The 15,616-nt window shown below is 56.1% G+C and overlaps 1 protein-coding gene across 38 annotated transcripts in view; it reads right to left on the minus strand.

The window, feature by feature from the left end:
- The window catches only part of NCOR2 (nuclear receptor corepressor 2), a 227,989-nt gene that overhangs the window by 60,025 nt on the left and 152,348 nt on the right, over positions 1 to 15,616 (minus strand). For all 38 annotated transcript variants that reach the window (XM_085593368.1, XM_085593374.1, XM_085593370.1 and 35 more), the window contains 2 exons: positions 14,421 to 14,475; positions 12,237 to 12,335 (listed from right to left, as the gene is read on the minus strand). In XM_085593368.1, coding sequence (XP_085449494.1) covers positions 12,237 to 12,335; positions 14,421 to 14,475 — 154 coding nt within the window. The remainder of the gene's footprint in view (positions 1 to 12,236; positions 12,336 to 14,420; positions 14,476 to 15,616) is intronic.

A 15,616-nucleotide genomic window follows, 5' to 3' on the forward strand; every position in this document is an offset into this window, starting at 1 on the left:
CCAAGAAAGGTTCAGCATAATCTTATCCTGTATTTACATTTGTCTGAAGTAGGGGGCTGCCAGCCTGGGCAGCCATTGCAGCTTTTCCCCATGGAATGGCAGGGATGGCAAAGAGCTCCCTGTACCACCCTACAGACACAGGAGCAGGAAGGCAGGAAGAGATGAGAGTGGCCTTGGTGGCTCACACAGCAACACAGGTGCTTCCCTGCAGAGGCATCTGCCAAGCTTTGGCATGATCAGGATGGGCAAACTCCACTGGGATGGCTTCAGTGGGCCACTGCACATCCCTCTCCTCCCGACTGTTTCAAGCCCAGCCTGGTAGGACACCAAATTAAGATTTCTCCCAGTGCAGAGGCACATCTCAATCCAAGGTTGCCCTCTAGTGATTGCCCTGCTCTGGCCACGGCTGGGTGCCCGATGCCAAGAGCGAGAGCCCGATGGGATAAGCAGCCTGCACCCAGCAGGACAGACAGGACAGGTCTCGCCTGTCAGCCAGGTGAAATACATAAAATGGGCAGCATCATCACCATCAGGCCATGGTGGGAAAACTGCTCCACCCAAGGCTGCGCTCATGTCCTCATCTGAGGAAAGGCTCCCAGCCAAGTGCTGATCTGAACCCTGGCAAGCCCACAGTGATGGCTTATCTCCTGTACTAGAGCTTGGCTGCAGAGCAGGGCACCTGCCAAGCACCCCAGGAAAGGCCTCTGCTCACCCATGTCCCCCTCACATCACACTCAGGGTACATGCTGGGCTGGAAGCTGTGGGGCTGGCACCGAGCGCTCGGCCCTGCGTGGGGAGCGGGCACCCCGGGGTGCTGAACGAAACCACCTCAGCTACAAATGGCACACACAGATGGGACCATCCCTCAGTGATGGACCACGGCGGCTGCCCCAGCCCATCCTCGCCATGTGCTCTACCCCAAACCTCAGCGTGGCATGGGAAGCGCACCACGCCGTGGCACAGCGCTGGCAAGGCACGGCCAGGAACCCGCGAGCCGGCCGGTTCCCCTCTCCCGGCGCGCTGCCCCCGCCGTGTGTGGGGAGGCTATTCTTAGTGCTGGACACGGACCAGCTCTGGATGATTCAAGGGACGGGACGCCATCCCAAAGCGTGACGGGCCAGGAAATGCTTCCCCAATTACCAGCTGATGTTTCCCTGTGATTCACACCGCCCCGGCTAGAGGTGGACTGGCAGGTGGGTCAACCCTTAGTGAAACCCACAAAGGCCGGCACCAAAACTGCTCAGCTCCCGGCTAGCTTAAACCTCTCCCCACCTACACCTCTGCCATCCCAGGGATGAGGCACTCCACTTCCCAAAGGTAAACCAGGTACGTGCTCCATACCTTGCACAGGAGGGCGAAGGGATGTGCCCGAGGCCAGAGAAGATGCCTGTGGCAGAGGGCAGGGCTGTCCCTCCCTCCCAGGTCAGACGTTCTAACCCCGGACCGCCCTTCCTCCGCCTCAGCATCGCTGCTGTTTTCGCTGCCGACGCATCCTGTTTATTTAAAAAGGCCCCAGGACAAAATCGGACACGGGACGCGTGAGCGAGAGGCCGACCCTGCCCCGAGTCCGGGGGGACAGGCGGCCTCCCCCGCTCCCCGGCCCGAGCAGCTCGGTAATGACAAACACCTGCTCACCTCTGCCCCCGAGCCCCGCGGGCCCCGGCGCAGCTGGGGCGGCGCAGAGCGCTGCCAGCCCTCCCGGGAACAGCGCGTCCCGGGGCCCGCCGCAGGCACGCATCGCGCTCCGCCCGCCCGGCCGGCACGGCACGGCACGGCAGGGCCAGCTCCCCCGGGCACGGCACGGCACGGCACGGCCCGGCAGGGCACGGCACGGCACGGCACGGCCAGCTCCGCTACCATCGCCCTTCGGCTCCGAGCGCGCTCCGGGCAGGAGCCGCGCACGGGAAGGATGGCCCTGCTGAGAACGGAGCGACTCGCTGCGGGAACTGACAGCGGCACTCGCTGGGCTCCAGAAAGCCCTGGCGAGGAAAAGGTGCAGCTCCTCCCACTCTGTTTACTTCCTCCGCCGAGGCACTGCCTGCTCCTGGAAGCGGGACGGAGGGCAGGAGGAGGTGGGGGAAGCGGCTCCCCACCTTTGCCCTCCCCAGCCCCGCCGGAGCCGGTGGCACAGCGGCGGTGAAAGCGGCCCGAGAGCCTCGGCAGCCGGCCCGCGTCCCTCGGCGCCGGAGCGCCCCGCTCGCACGTCCCCGGAGCTCGGGCCCGGCTCCCCGATCACTCACCTCCCCGCTCCCCGGCTCCCGCGGGCGGCCGGTCCCCGACAGCCCCAGCGCCGGCTCCCGGCCCCTGCTCACCGCCCAGCCATCCGGGCGCGCTGCGCCTTACGTTCTCCGGCTCTGAAGGCTTCCTGACGATTTGCATAGTTAAGCCGTAAACTAACCACAACATTCCTCTTATGATTTTGCAATCTGCTGGAATAACGTGGTCGCTCTAAGTCGAGCGATGAATCATCATCTATAAACCACAGCTCTCGTCACCGGGGCTCTCAGTGCTGGCTGCAGCCTGCGTGATTAATTCGCCTGGATGCCAAGCTTAACCTACGGTGCAGGGCTATTTATTTTTCAAACTTGCAAGCCTCCGGAAAACGACCGCCGCTGCCTTCCCCATCCCCTTTGTGGCGAGATGCCCCAGGCTGTGGCAGGGGACCAGGAACAGGGGACCTCCCTTGTTACCCACAGGACATCCCAGCGTTAACCACTGGACCGTGCACCTTGCAACTGAGGCACCCACACCCTCCCTTGGCCCCCCCCTCACTCCTGGTACCACAGCACCCTCAAAACATGCACCAAAACATCATTTCTGCCAACAGAGATGAGCTCATCCCTGGCAGTCCAGCTCCTGAATCAGAACTACCAGCTCCTGCCACACCAACTGCACCACTTGCTGCTGGATATGCCAGTGGGGAACCGGGTCATGGTGGTGGCACTGAGAGAGAGCCTCTTCCCAAGCCCAAGTGCCCCTGGGGCTGGCATCTCCTCTCTCCCACACCAGGTTTCAAGGCCAGATTGGCTGCATGGGGGATGCCATTTGGTTGCCAGCAGATGCATCACATGCCCTGCCATCATTACGGTGCCCTGGGCTCTTACAGGAGATGGAACCACCAGCTCCTGTTCATAAATCAGGAGGCAGCAAGCCTGTGCACCGTGGTGCAGAGGGAGCTGTGCATGCCAGGCTGAGCTGCAAGGCACTTGGTTTTGGTGCCACTCAAGCTCATTCCCAGCTACTGCAGGCAGAGAGTTCCGGGTTTTTGTTTAAAGGCGGCTCTGCACCCTTGCCACAGTCTCACTGCGGCAGCACAGGGACCTGTGCCAACCCTCTCCCCAGCATGTCACACCAGAGTCTGTCTTGACAGGGACTTTGGAGGGAGCTGCATCCCACCAGTGTGAGCCCCATCCCCTCTGGCAGCTGGGAGCACCCACTCGGCTGTGCCGCCTCTCCCACGTGCAGGGCACCAGCTCTTCACTCCTCCAGCGTGTGACTTCAGATCAATGGCATTTATGATGTTCTCCGGGGCACTCAGCTGCAGAGCAGGCTCAGGCCAAGGTCATTGCACGCAATCAGGGAGTTGCAAATTAAAACCAGCTCGAGATAAGCTGAAGACAAAAGGCCAACGCTGTGCTGGCCAGGAACGCCTGGGGTTTGCTTTGCTGCTTCTCCAGGAGCCCCAGCACAGCTGCCGTGGCCGTGGGCACACACGGGTGCCTGCTGGCATCACCCTGAACATCCCACAGGGTCCAGAACTGGCAGCACAGGGCAGGATGCTCCATGCTCTGTGCAGCACAGCCAGCAAGACTTGGCACTTGGCTCGTACCTGCATCTCCAGCCCCACAGATTCTCTGCAGGGCATCTTTGCCAGGAACAGGCCTATAGCTCGGGAGCATCCTCTCTCTGCCACCTACATCTGTCTTTCCATCTGCATTCAAGCTCTGCCTCTGGCAGGTCACACCAGTGAGAGCCAGGGCAGGGACCTGGCCACAGAGCACCCTCAGCACCAGCCTCCCCGTTAGCCACCATGCTGCCCAGGCACCCAAAGTGCCCGTGGAATTTCCTTCCTTGCCAATGCCACAGCAGAAACACCGAGCTCTGAGGTTTGATACTGCACAGCCACTGCAAACACTGCTCCCCACGTGTCCCTGCCACCTCCTGGGACAGGCTGGCTACACAGCACGGGGAGGATGGCTCAGAAAGACATATGTGTGTCATGTAACCGACTCCCAGGGCCTGGAGCCCCTGTTCCAGTGGTCTGGAACGCCTCAGGGCTGGCTGCCACCCACCGCCACGCAGCCTGGCTTCTCACGGCCACACGCGGCACCCTCCGCTCCTGGGAGAAACCACAAAGCAAAACAAGCCTCTGCCAAAACAACAAGGGGAGGAAGAGGAATGTCTGCCGGCAACACAGCTTTGATTGCTTGTGTCCCAGGGCTGGGTTTGATGCTGTTGGCTGTGGAAGCAAGTCCAAAAAAAAAAAATAAAAAAAAAAAAAATAAATAAAAAAAAAAAAAATCAAAGGGCCAGGCTCAGATTTCATAAGAATGATAGAGAGCATGGGGATCACTTGGTGCAGCTCAAACTGTGACAATCTGAGCTGGGCTGCTCCTCTAGCAGCTAACAGCCAACTCTGCAACACACAGTCAGCACACGGCAGGGATGGAGAGCACCGAGGCTGTGCCCAGCGTCCCAGGAGATGTGGACAGGCCCTGTGCACATCCACCAGCACAGCTCTTGAGCACCACAGGCCACAAAACACGGCCAGTGCCAGCAGCAAAGTGCTGGCAGCTGCAGCCAGGCTGCCCTGCCATGCCATGGCAAAGCCCTGTGCCATCTCCCAGGCTGCTGCTTCTGGAGCAAGCAGGATCCTGGGGGCATGAAGCACATCAGGGGCAACGAGAGGGGCTGGCAATGGGACTGGAGTAATGCTGGACCCTGCATCACTTGCCAGACCACAGGACAAGCATACCTGGGTGCACTCACCCAAGTGTGGGCTCATCTCAGGCAGCACTGGGAGCCTGCTGGGCACAGGAACCATTCAGGCAGGGCCCTGTGTGGCTCAGCCCAGCACAGCTGGCACTGCTGCCTTCCCACTGCTCGCTCTGCGATACCATGGAAGCACTGAAGTGATTTTTACAGGACCCTGCTCACCAGATCCTTCCTTGAACCACTGAGGGCTTTTCCATAAGAGGAAATGTTTCTTTTCTGGGTCGCTGCTGAGTTTTTTAAAAAGTGATTTGATTGCTTGCGAAGGGAAAAATGACCCGAAGGGAAGAGAGCACAGTGTTTGGAAGCAGTGGAGATGAGCCCCCGCTCTGTCCCAGGCAGGGAACACGTGTTTTCTCTTCCCTGTGGTTTGCTTTGCCCTGCTCCCCCCTGCTCGCAGCCCCCCGGTCTCACACCGACCCCTCTCCAAGCCCTGCCAACAGAGGAAGGTGCCAGGTCAGCAGTTTGTGGGATGCAGAGCAGCATCCACACACACCACAAACAACCAGGGGCAAAGCAAGCCCTGGGATTTTCAGCTGTGCCTGCTTTAGGAAGTAATGTAGCAATGACATGACCTATTTCCCATCCATTCCTAGTCAAACCTGGATCGCAACAACAGATAAAACAACTCATCCCAAAATCCAACCACTTCTATGTCTTGCAGTGAAGATGCTGCAGGCCCCTCGCTGGGATCAGCAAAGCCCAGCCTGGATCCCAAACCCTGCCCCGAGAAGTACTCACGTGGGCAGGGGAGTGGTGGGGCACTCGCTGCGAGGATTCATCCACCTGCTGCTGGAGAAACAGGGGTCCAAAGCTGGGGGCCAGCTGGAAAGGGGGATCCTCAGCCAAGGGATTTTTGTTACTGCTGCCTGCAGATGTGATCAAGCAGCACGGGAGAGCCCAGCTGCGAGGGCCAAAGGGTCCAGCAGCAGCCTGTGCCTGTGTGTCCCTGCCTGCTGATGCCTGTCCCTGCTCTGAGCCCACAACCCTCCCTGCTGTCCCTGCACTGTCACCAGCCCACACGGGGACCTGGGGACCAAGCAGCCACCCTCCTGTGGCAACGCATCCTCTGATTCTTTTCCCAAATATGGCCATGTCGTTCTCATTAAATCACCCCCAAAACTGCAGCTGGGATTTCAGGAATGCAAGTTTCCATTGTGTTTGCCCATTTGTGATGCCTGGAGGGGCAGCAGGGCTGCGGGAAAGCTGCTGCACCCTTGTGATGGGGGAACAGGCATGATGAACCCTACAGGGCACACCTGGGGGAGCAACAGGAGTCCAGACTGAGAGAACAGGTGCTAAGGGGGGTTACAGAACTGATCTCAACTCCAGCATCACTGTGTGTCACACCTCATCCACCTGCTGGACAGGCATCCTGACATAAACCTCCCTGGCGACCACAGGTTTAAAGAGTGACAGCCTGCACTGAGCACCCAGGGCACAAATACTCTGAGATGTTTCTTCCTGTGAGGCCACACTTGAGCAGGACCAGGACCATAGGGTCTAACCAAGTTCACTTCTCATCAGTCCTGCAGCCTCACCCTGATTTCCTGGGCCATCAGCAGCCCTGTCACACTGCATATTTGTCCAGAAAATGAGCCAAATTCAAGCCCTTTTACATCCCAGCAGTGACATTCCACTGGTAGAAGATGAACCCATGCCCTAATACTGACATCCCTGGCATCATTCCCAACCAGGCAACCTCCCTCACAAACCACCCCTGCTCAACCACAGATAATTTCAGTGCTGTTTTAGATACAACACTCCAGTCAGCACAGCTTCAAGTGCCTGAAGAATAATTTCTTGGCATTTGTGGCACAAAGCTTACTGGCCACATCCAGGGCCGTGTCTGTATGATGTGCTGCATGATTAGAGCAGGATTTTGTGGCAAGTATGTCCCTGCATCAGGAAGAGAAGTTGTCAAACCCTTTGTCGCTAATGAGGAGCTGCTCCCTGGACTGAAGAAGATCAAATGGTTCCCAGAAACAAGTATCATTCCTCTCATTAGCTGCTGTGGTTACCGGAGTGGGAGCACTTGCACAATTTACAGAGTTAGAACAGTTTGCTGAGCTCTGGATCTGATCCCTTGGGAGGGAGGAGAGGCACTGGCATGGCAAGGCTGGAGCATGGCAGGAGATCTGCTCCTGCTCTGGGGACAGGGTGCAGGGAGCCCTGGGGTCGTGGGCAGGCACTATCTGGAATCCCAAACCCTGCCAGCCCCTGCTAGTGTGACAGGGCTGCTGGTGGCCAGGGAAACCTGCTTGGCCAGGTTTTCCCTAATGCTCCAGGACCCATGTGATAGCAAACCTGGCCAGATCCTGCTGGGACGGTGCTTCTGCCAGAAAAGTAAGTGGGCTGTTTATAAAAATCTGGGTTGAGGCTGTTTATCCTCATCGGTGAGGGGAATGGTTTGTGTTTGGGGAGGGCGGGACAGACGGCGGGACGGATAATTCGATTTGGGTTTTGGCAGGGGACAGGGAAGAGGGTGGGCCTGGGAAAGGCTGGCGGGGGACCGCGCTGGCCGCCCGGCCGGGTCACACCGCGGGTCCCGCCCTGCCGGCACGGCTCTGGCACCGCTCGCCACGGAGGAAGGGGGGCCCGGCAGCTCCACTCCCGGGGCCACGGAGCGAGTCCTCGAAAGTGTCGGCATAACACACAATGTATTCCCTTTGGCCAGGGAATGGTGAGCGCTGTCTGACAGCCGCCGAGGGGCTGGCGTGACGCTCCGTCCGGCGGCTGCAGCCCTCCACCATGACTTCATCCCCCTCTGAGTCACCCCAGGGCGGGCAGGCGGCTCCTCCAGCCGCCCATGGCCCTGCTGCCGACAGACAGAGCCTATGGACAGACGGAGCCTATGGACAGACGGAGCCTATGGACAGACTGAGCCTACCGAGAGACGGAGCCTATGGACAGACGGAGCCTATGGACAGACGGAGCCTATGGACAGATGGAGCCTATGGACAGACTGAGCCTACCAATAGACTGCCCCATGGCCCCACTGCCAACAGACAGAGCCTATGGACAGACGGAGCCTATGGACAGACGGAGCCTATGGACAGACGGAGCCTACCATAGACTGACCCTACCAACAGACTGCCCCATGGTCCCACTGCCAACAGACTGACCCTACTAACCCACTGACCCTACCAGCAGATTGACCCATGGTCCCACTACTGACAGACTGACCCTACTGACAGACTGACCCACAGTCCCATTGCCAACAGACTGACCCTACCAACCCACTGACCCTCTACCAACAGACCTACCCATGGTCCCACTGCCAACAGACTGACCCTACTGACAGACTGACCCACAGTCCCACTACTGACAGACTGACCCTACTGACAGACTGACCCACGGTCCCACTACTGACAGACTGACCCATCAACAGCTTTGCCTGGTGGAATGGTTGCCCACCTGCCCCTCATGGCAGTGTGTGGGAGATGATGGCTTCCCGCCCCCCATTCCTGCCATTCACTGGGAGGAAGCAGATCTGGCATGCTGCAGCTGCTCCACTGCCACAAGGGCAATGTTACTCCAAAATCAATGCAAATTTACTCTGGAATAAAAAATCTCACACTCCAAATGGAATAATTATGTTGATGTAGAGTCACTTTCCTTCCAGCCTGGTTTCAGCCCAACACTTGTGTTCCCACAGCCCAGCAAAACAGCTTCCCAAAGAATGAAGCACATGGTCAGTTTTGGTGTCCCTGCTATACAATGTAGAGGTTTCACAGAGAGACACTAAAATACCCTGAAGAGCGACTCCCACAGACCCTGTGTTGTGTGGACACATCAACACAAGGGGTTGTCATTACAGGCTCATGCAAATTTATGCTTATTACTGTACACTGACTATTGGATCAGACTGTTTTACCATGGCACAGATTCTTTTTTTGTTTTTCAGTGCAAAACGACAACGAGGAAGCTATTTCTCTTCCCATCAATTCCCCCCCTCACGGGGTTATATTGCCTATTCATACACAAACACAGGATTATTTTAGGAAGATCTTAATCTCAGGAGCCTCAATATCATGCTGGATACCCACTGGATGTGGGTACCTTCCACTGAGGAGTGCCATGGAAGGCAGAGTGCTGGAGCATCCTGCCTCGGAGTGGGCGGCTGCTCCGTTTTCTGACAAACTGGAAGTGGAATCGTGTGAAGTCCCTGCTCTTGGCAGGAGATTTTTAGCAGTAAGTAGCAGCTTTATGAGGAATATCCTTTGCCAGGGGACCATCAGCCAGAGAGCAGTGGGATTCTTATTTTTTAATGGACTTTTAATAAGTAGGCCACAAAGATAGTCTTGACACAGAGAAGCTTTTTTCTCTGTGTAATTATCTCCCCTTCACTCTCAAGCTCCCTGCAGCCTCCAACAGCAAATAAGACCACCAACCTCTCTGTGAGAAAAGGAGCAAGAAACCAGCATAGGGCCACTTGAAATGCTCTTTGTATCAGATCTCATCTGCTCTCCTCTCATCTGATACAAAAACCAACCTCTCTTCCCATCCTCCAAATTAATTAAAGCTCAGCTTTTGGTGTTTAACTACTTGAACCTTTACCAGCAGGAAAATATCTGCTTGGAGCCGGGGCAATGCTGGGAACACGATGCCGTGCCTCCATGTGCTGCAGGAAGGCTGTCTACAATTCTGTCTCCTCCCTGCACACTGCCCATGCCTGTGTGCCCTCTGTCCTTCACCCTGTCACCATCTCTAGCTCCTGAAACTGGGCAGGAATGGCAGAGCTGGCAGTGCCACGTCAGCCCAATGCTGCTGCTCCTCAGTCCCCACTCCTCACCAGGCCACAGGGAAAACAGAATCAGGGACCTGGACAGGGTTCCAAACAATCCAGGGCCCTTGGGAACAAGCAGGGAACATATAGGGTGTTGGCTGAGCCTTTGGACAGGTTACTCCCAAATGAGCACTCCTGCAGCACAGGCAGAATTTGACCTGCTTCTGAAAAGACTCACTAAGCAAAATGTCACCAGGAGCATCCCTCCATCCCAGCCAGGACCTGACCTCTCCCACGATGGTCTGTGCAGTCACACACTGACCCAGTCTGCTGTGTGGAAGCAGATCCCATCAGCACCACACCCAGGGGAGACCCCAGCTCCCTGAAAATGTGCAGAGGAGATGCCTCACTGCTCTCACCAGCTTCAACAACAAATTCATCCCTTTATTACCTCAAATGCCACCCTAAAAGGAGTCTCTCCCCAGCAGGGCCTTCCTCTGCAGCACAGACCCAGCCCCTCAGCAGCAGCATGCCATTCCCTGCACACAGGCTCTTTCAGCACTCCCCTCATGCAGTTTTGCAGGAAATGGATGCAAATACTGGAGGTATCACAGCACAAAGCGTGAGTTTCAAAACCCCCCAAGATCTCTGTGGGAGAGCTGCTCCAGGCTGAATGCAGCAGCTGCTGTTCTGCACCTCTCTCCTACTGTGAATCATGCAGCCAGTCCTTGGCTCTTCAAGCTTGTCTGAACATCCCACCTTCCACCTGAGCATCCAACAGTAATGGGAAATATTCACTGTGTCGCTTCCTCCCAGACTCAGAGGGGCTCCTCTTTCAAAATCAACGACGTTCTGGCTGAGGTCTGCTCCAGGGGAGGTGCAAATTGTTCCCTTTGGTGCCATTCCTACTTGCAAAAACAATCCTACAGGCAATGAAGCAAGTCCCTGCTTCTAAAGGCTGGCACTGAACAAGGCTCCAAAGGGCAGCACACGTCTCCACTGCTCAGGCTGGATCATGTGGAAAACATCGTGGGAAATTCTGCAACTAGCAATGCTTTGGGTAATTTCAAACCCCAAAACACAAATAGTCCCTGCTGGGTGCAGGATGGGCAGGTCTGTGGCTGCTGGGGTAAGTAGGCAGATGCAGAGCAAAGCCTCTCACTCTCCACGTTTGCTCAATTTAACACTGGAACCAGAATGAGCTGTGCTAAATGTCTCCACCGCTAACAAGAAACAAATGTGGCCTCATGTTCTAGTTGCTGTGATCTAACAAAACAGACCATGGTAAACACTATAAAAATGTACTGGAGGGAACCACCCTGTGTTTGCTGGGAGAGGGACTGGGTAATCCAATAGGGCTTTATCCATCTCTAATGTCTCTGAAAAAAAGAAGGGAAAATTGGGCCCTGTCCATGACATTTGTCATGTGCTAGCTATTCTGATGTCTTAATGCTGCAGAAACCAAATTGGAGTGAGGCTACCTATCTGCTTCCCAATCAGGATCTAGGCCCAAGTGCTGCTTTTTATGGCCATGCAGCGTGAAGATCTGCTGATGTCAGTGGTGTCACGGGCCAGGCCAGTTTTTCCATCCTTATTCCCACATTATCTGGGGAAACAGTCCCTTTGTAGCTACCTCACTCTCCTTGTGACATGAATAATCACTCCCTTCATGGACCTGGGGATCCACCAGCAGGATCTGCCTCTGGCTGAAAGCATTCATGGAGATTAGGCACCTTCCCAAAAGGTTAGCACTCATCTGTTCCTGGGTATCATGGTATCAGCAGCAACACTGCCAAGGTCGTGTCTAGATTTGCATCTTGGCCATGGTAATGATTGACTCAGTCACCTGCCCCCAGGAACTTTGTGGTGCCCTGGAACCTGCTCTGCCCTTAAACAAAGGGTTAAGGGCCTCTGCTAGCTTTAGTGCCACGTCTGCCAGCCCCACAGGAGACCCCATGGGGATCTTGGACACTCTTTGGCACTTCAGATAGATTTATATGCTTCTGCTCAGGTGTCACCAGACATCACTCCCACCCAAGTCGTTTTCCTCCCACACCTTTACCTATAGGAAGAGCCTTGGCAGGTTCTGCAAAGCAGGAGCTGCACCCAGCTCCCAGGAGCCCTGCCACCACTGTCACCTCAGCTGCCATCTCCAGAGGGGAGAGAGACACAAACCCCATTTGGTTCTTGCACAGAGAACTGCATGGGAACTCCATGCTACTGAGACACAGCCATGTTTTCCACAGTCACTCCATCCCCTTTTTTAAGCATCTTGGATTTGTTTGTTTCTTTTAAAGACACTGTGGCCTTGGTATGGGGATGGACAAACACCAGCTGCCATGAAACAGCATGTTCTGAAAAGCTACACAGAGCACAAGCACAACCCATCACAGCCTGCAAACAGTATCTCCATGTGAGGAGTGGGGGGAAAGCACCATTTGGGGGGCTCAGAGAAAGCTGCAGCTCCTTGCTCAGCCTGAGAGATGACGTTTCCACGCGCTCCTCCAGCCCTTACCTGGCTCTTCCCGCGCCGCCGGTAATTCCTCCTCACGAGGTTCTTGTAATTCTCATTCTTCTTGGTCAGGTAGTAATAGAGGACACAGTCAGCCACCGTCTGCAATGACACGGGCAGGTCAGGGAACAGAAGGTCCTGTGCTCGTGTGCTGCTGCTGGGGCACAGACCTCCAGGAGCAGCGCTCAGAACCGGTCATCACCAGGTCTCCTGCTGCTCCTGGGGACCTGCAGCCCAACAGCTTCCCCACACCTCCCTCCCTAAGGCTTCCAGTGCAGCTGAAGAAGGGGACAATGCTGTCCCAGTGAAAAGGCTCAGCCCTCCAAAGGACAGAGCAGGGCGGTCCCGCGGGCGCGCCGAGACGGAGATGGGGTGCTGAGCAGAGATCACCCCGTGCTGGAGGCAAGGCAGGGCTGACCCCAGATGACCGTGGCCACCAGAGGCAGAAGAAGGAGCTGCCTGTCAGCCTCTGTTGCAGCTCCAAGAGGCACAACCTGCCACAGACTGTCAGCTGCTGTTACTTCCAGCCGCCGAGCTCGCGGGCTCCAGCGCGCGCGACTCGGCCGTGGCCAAACCGAGATCCAGCGCCAGCGGCTGGCTCCACAGACACCACCACAGACTGGGCACCTCAGGAAAACAAGAGATATATCCTGCCCCTGAACAGCACAAAGTGTGCCACGCTGGGAGAAGTCCTCTGGTGAACAGGGTGGGCACCTAACACCAGCCTCGGGCTACCTTCACATTCAGGATCAGTGGGTTCATAAAGAAAAATTATCCCACAGATCCATCATGCCAAGAGTCCTCAGGAGCTTGGGACAGCTGTGTGTGCCCAGGGGCTGTGCTCACCCCATCCCTCTGCAAGGAATGGAACCATTTGCAAAAACAGATTGCAACTTTTAAAGTGTTAATTGGATCTCTTTCTAATTTAGCCCTGATTATACACACACACACGCGAACACAAAAACTTACAGTCATCTGTTCCAAGGGCTAAGATCACTATTTTTTTATAATGCAATTTAAAAATCTATTAATTCATTACATTGAGCCATACTTTGCATCTCTCTCCAACAGGATAATGGATGTGTTCTGTATCATAATTACAGCCTGATTTACAAACGAGTACAAATAAAATTAGAAGACATTTTACAGCTTGGAACACAGACTGGATTGTGAGCATCATCCAAGTCCCACCACTTTTGGCTTTATCGAGTGCAAAAGGATGAGGAGCTTGGGATCTTACAGCAACAGCAGCAGCATGAGGTGGCTGCTGGCCTTCCTTGCTGCTTTGGACAGGAAGGTCAAGGTCTTATAAATTATTTCCCCAGCCTGAGTTATGAGGAATCAGAGAATAATTTAGGCTGGAAGTGACCTCTGCAGGCCACCCCCTGAGAGCAGAGTGGTTCCCTCAGAGTGAGTGGACACTGTGTGTATGAAACTCTGCATGAGGTAGGCAGAGGATGCAAATAACTAAAAGGACCAGAGAACAAGCAGCTTTCAAATGTTTCTTGCTCAGGAGAGCATTCAAGTGATGGACATAGCTGTGTTTTCAGGCTGGGTCTGTCCAGGATCTGACCATATGGCCTGTCAGGTTTCCTGTCCAGAATGGGACAAGAGACTCACTCCTCCCTCAGGCTTTTTTCTCAAACCTTTCCTCCCTCAGCCTAATAAACAGCAAAAACAAAAAGTCCAGGCAGCACAATGCAGGAGGTCTGGGAAAGGTCAGGCAGTTCCTGTGAACAGCTATTCCTACACACCAAGGGGAGCTGTGCGTGCTTTCAGGACACCCACCCGAACTGTTGCATGAAATGGACTCAACCCACCTTCAAAAACCTCCCTCTCCCTGAGCAAAGAGAGCCCTGTGCCTTGTGCTGGGCAGCTGGGTGCCCACGCCCTGTGACAGCCTGGCAGAACGCCTGCGGGAGATGCCGGGAGCAGCTCCCCCGGCGGATCAGGGGCTGCGCTGTGCTGCCCACGCCGGGCTGGCTGTTCACACCTCTCAGCCCAGCTCCCGTCCCCACAGCTGACTCAGCCGTGTCTCTGCAGGGAGCCAGGAGGCGCCTGGACCGTGCCCGGGGTTTGAAGCCACCACCAGCACCCACAGGTGCTCAGCATCTGCTGGCAGCCCCAGCACCAGCAGCCAAGTGATGGGAGGAGAGGCAGCACAAGTCAGGCTGCAGCCAGGCTTACCTTCCTGTCCAAAAAGGATGCGATCAGGCCAAAGTTCTTCGGATGCTGCATGAACCTGCAGAGAGAGAGGGAGAGGGTTACTGTGGGTGCTGGCTCTGACCCTCTCACATCTAGGCTGCCATGCCCTGCGTGCCCTGAGCAGCGAGGCCAGCTCCCAGAGGGACTCTGGGCTTTGAGAAAATGTTTGTCTGCTGCTCAGCTTCCCAGAAAGATAGGAACTTTAAATTTAGCCCAGTGGGACTGGGCTGGTTGGGAGCTTCAATGTGCAAATGTTCATTATGGGGTGGGAGAGGAAAGGGGGGCTGGCAGTGCTGGAGGGCTGCTCACCACCCTGCTCAACCCCATGGCCACCCAAGCCTGTACCACGAGCAGGACAGGGCAGGCACACCTGGCCAAGGCCTCAGGATCTGGCAAGGAAAGGGTGAGGAGTTGCCATCACACCCCACATCGTGGCCATGGTGGGCTGTTGGGAACAGCTGCAAAGGACAGGAAGGGAAACCCAAACCCCGGGAGGAAAGCACAGAGCTGCCACGTTGCTGAGCTGCTCAAGAGATCCCCAGTGGCACAGCAGCTCCGATGAACACTGCCTCATGCCCAGCAAGTGGAGGAGCTGTCAGCCAGCTCATCCCTGGCTCTGGCAGCCCAGGAGGGTACACTGCCTGCTCAGGGGAAGCTGTCCCCACTAGCAGAGATGTCTCCTCAACAAATCCCCGTGTCTAGCTGGTGTGGAAGCACTGAGGGCCAGCAAGCCCTTGGCAGGAGGGGCTGCTGCTGGCAGCACAGATCACAACGTGCTGCCAACACACGGACAGCCCAGTGAGAGGTGACTTTGGGCCAGGAGAGGTGGCCAGCAGCACGGGCTCTGCCCCATGGAGCTGAGCAGCCAGGGTGAGCCACATTCAGCACACGCAGCTCTGCCAGCTCCCAGGAAATGACAGCTCTGTGCCCTGGGGAAATGGATCAGAGGCAAAAGGTGGGAGAGCTGTGGTGTGGGTGTAACATGGGCAGGACACAGTGAGGAGCTCATGTCTCCAGCCCTGCCAGTGATTCCCCTGGGGCAACTGGCACAGCTCTCTCCTCCTTTTGCTGCTGTGTCCCAATGCTAAACTTGGAGTTAAGGCACTGAGTCGAACTCAGTGAGGGCATGACCAATTCCAGCCATGGCAGCAGGACATGGGTGTTGTCACCCACGTTGA

Source organism: Lonchura striata, chromosome 15, assembly GCF_050655825.1.
Source record: "Lonchura striata isolate lonStrDom1 chromosome 15, ASM5065582v1, whole genome shotgun sequence".
In the NCBI taxonomy this organism is placed as follows: Eukaryota; Metazoa; Chordata; class Aves; order Passeriformes; family Estrildidae; genus Lonchura; species Lonchura striata.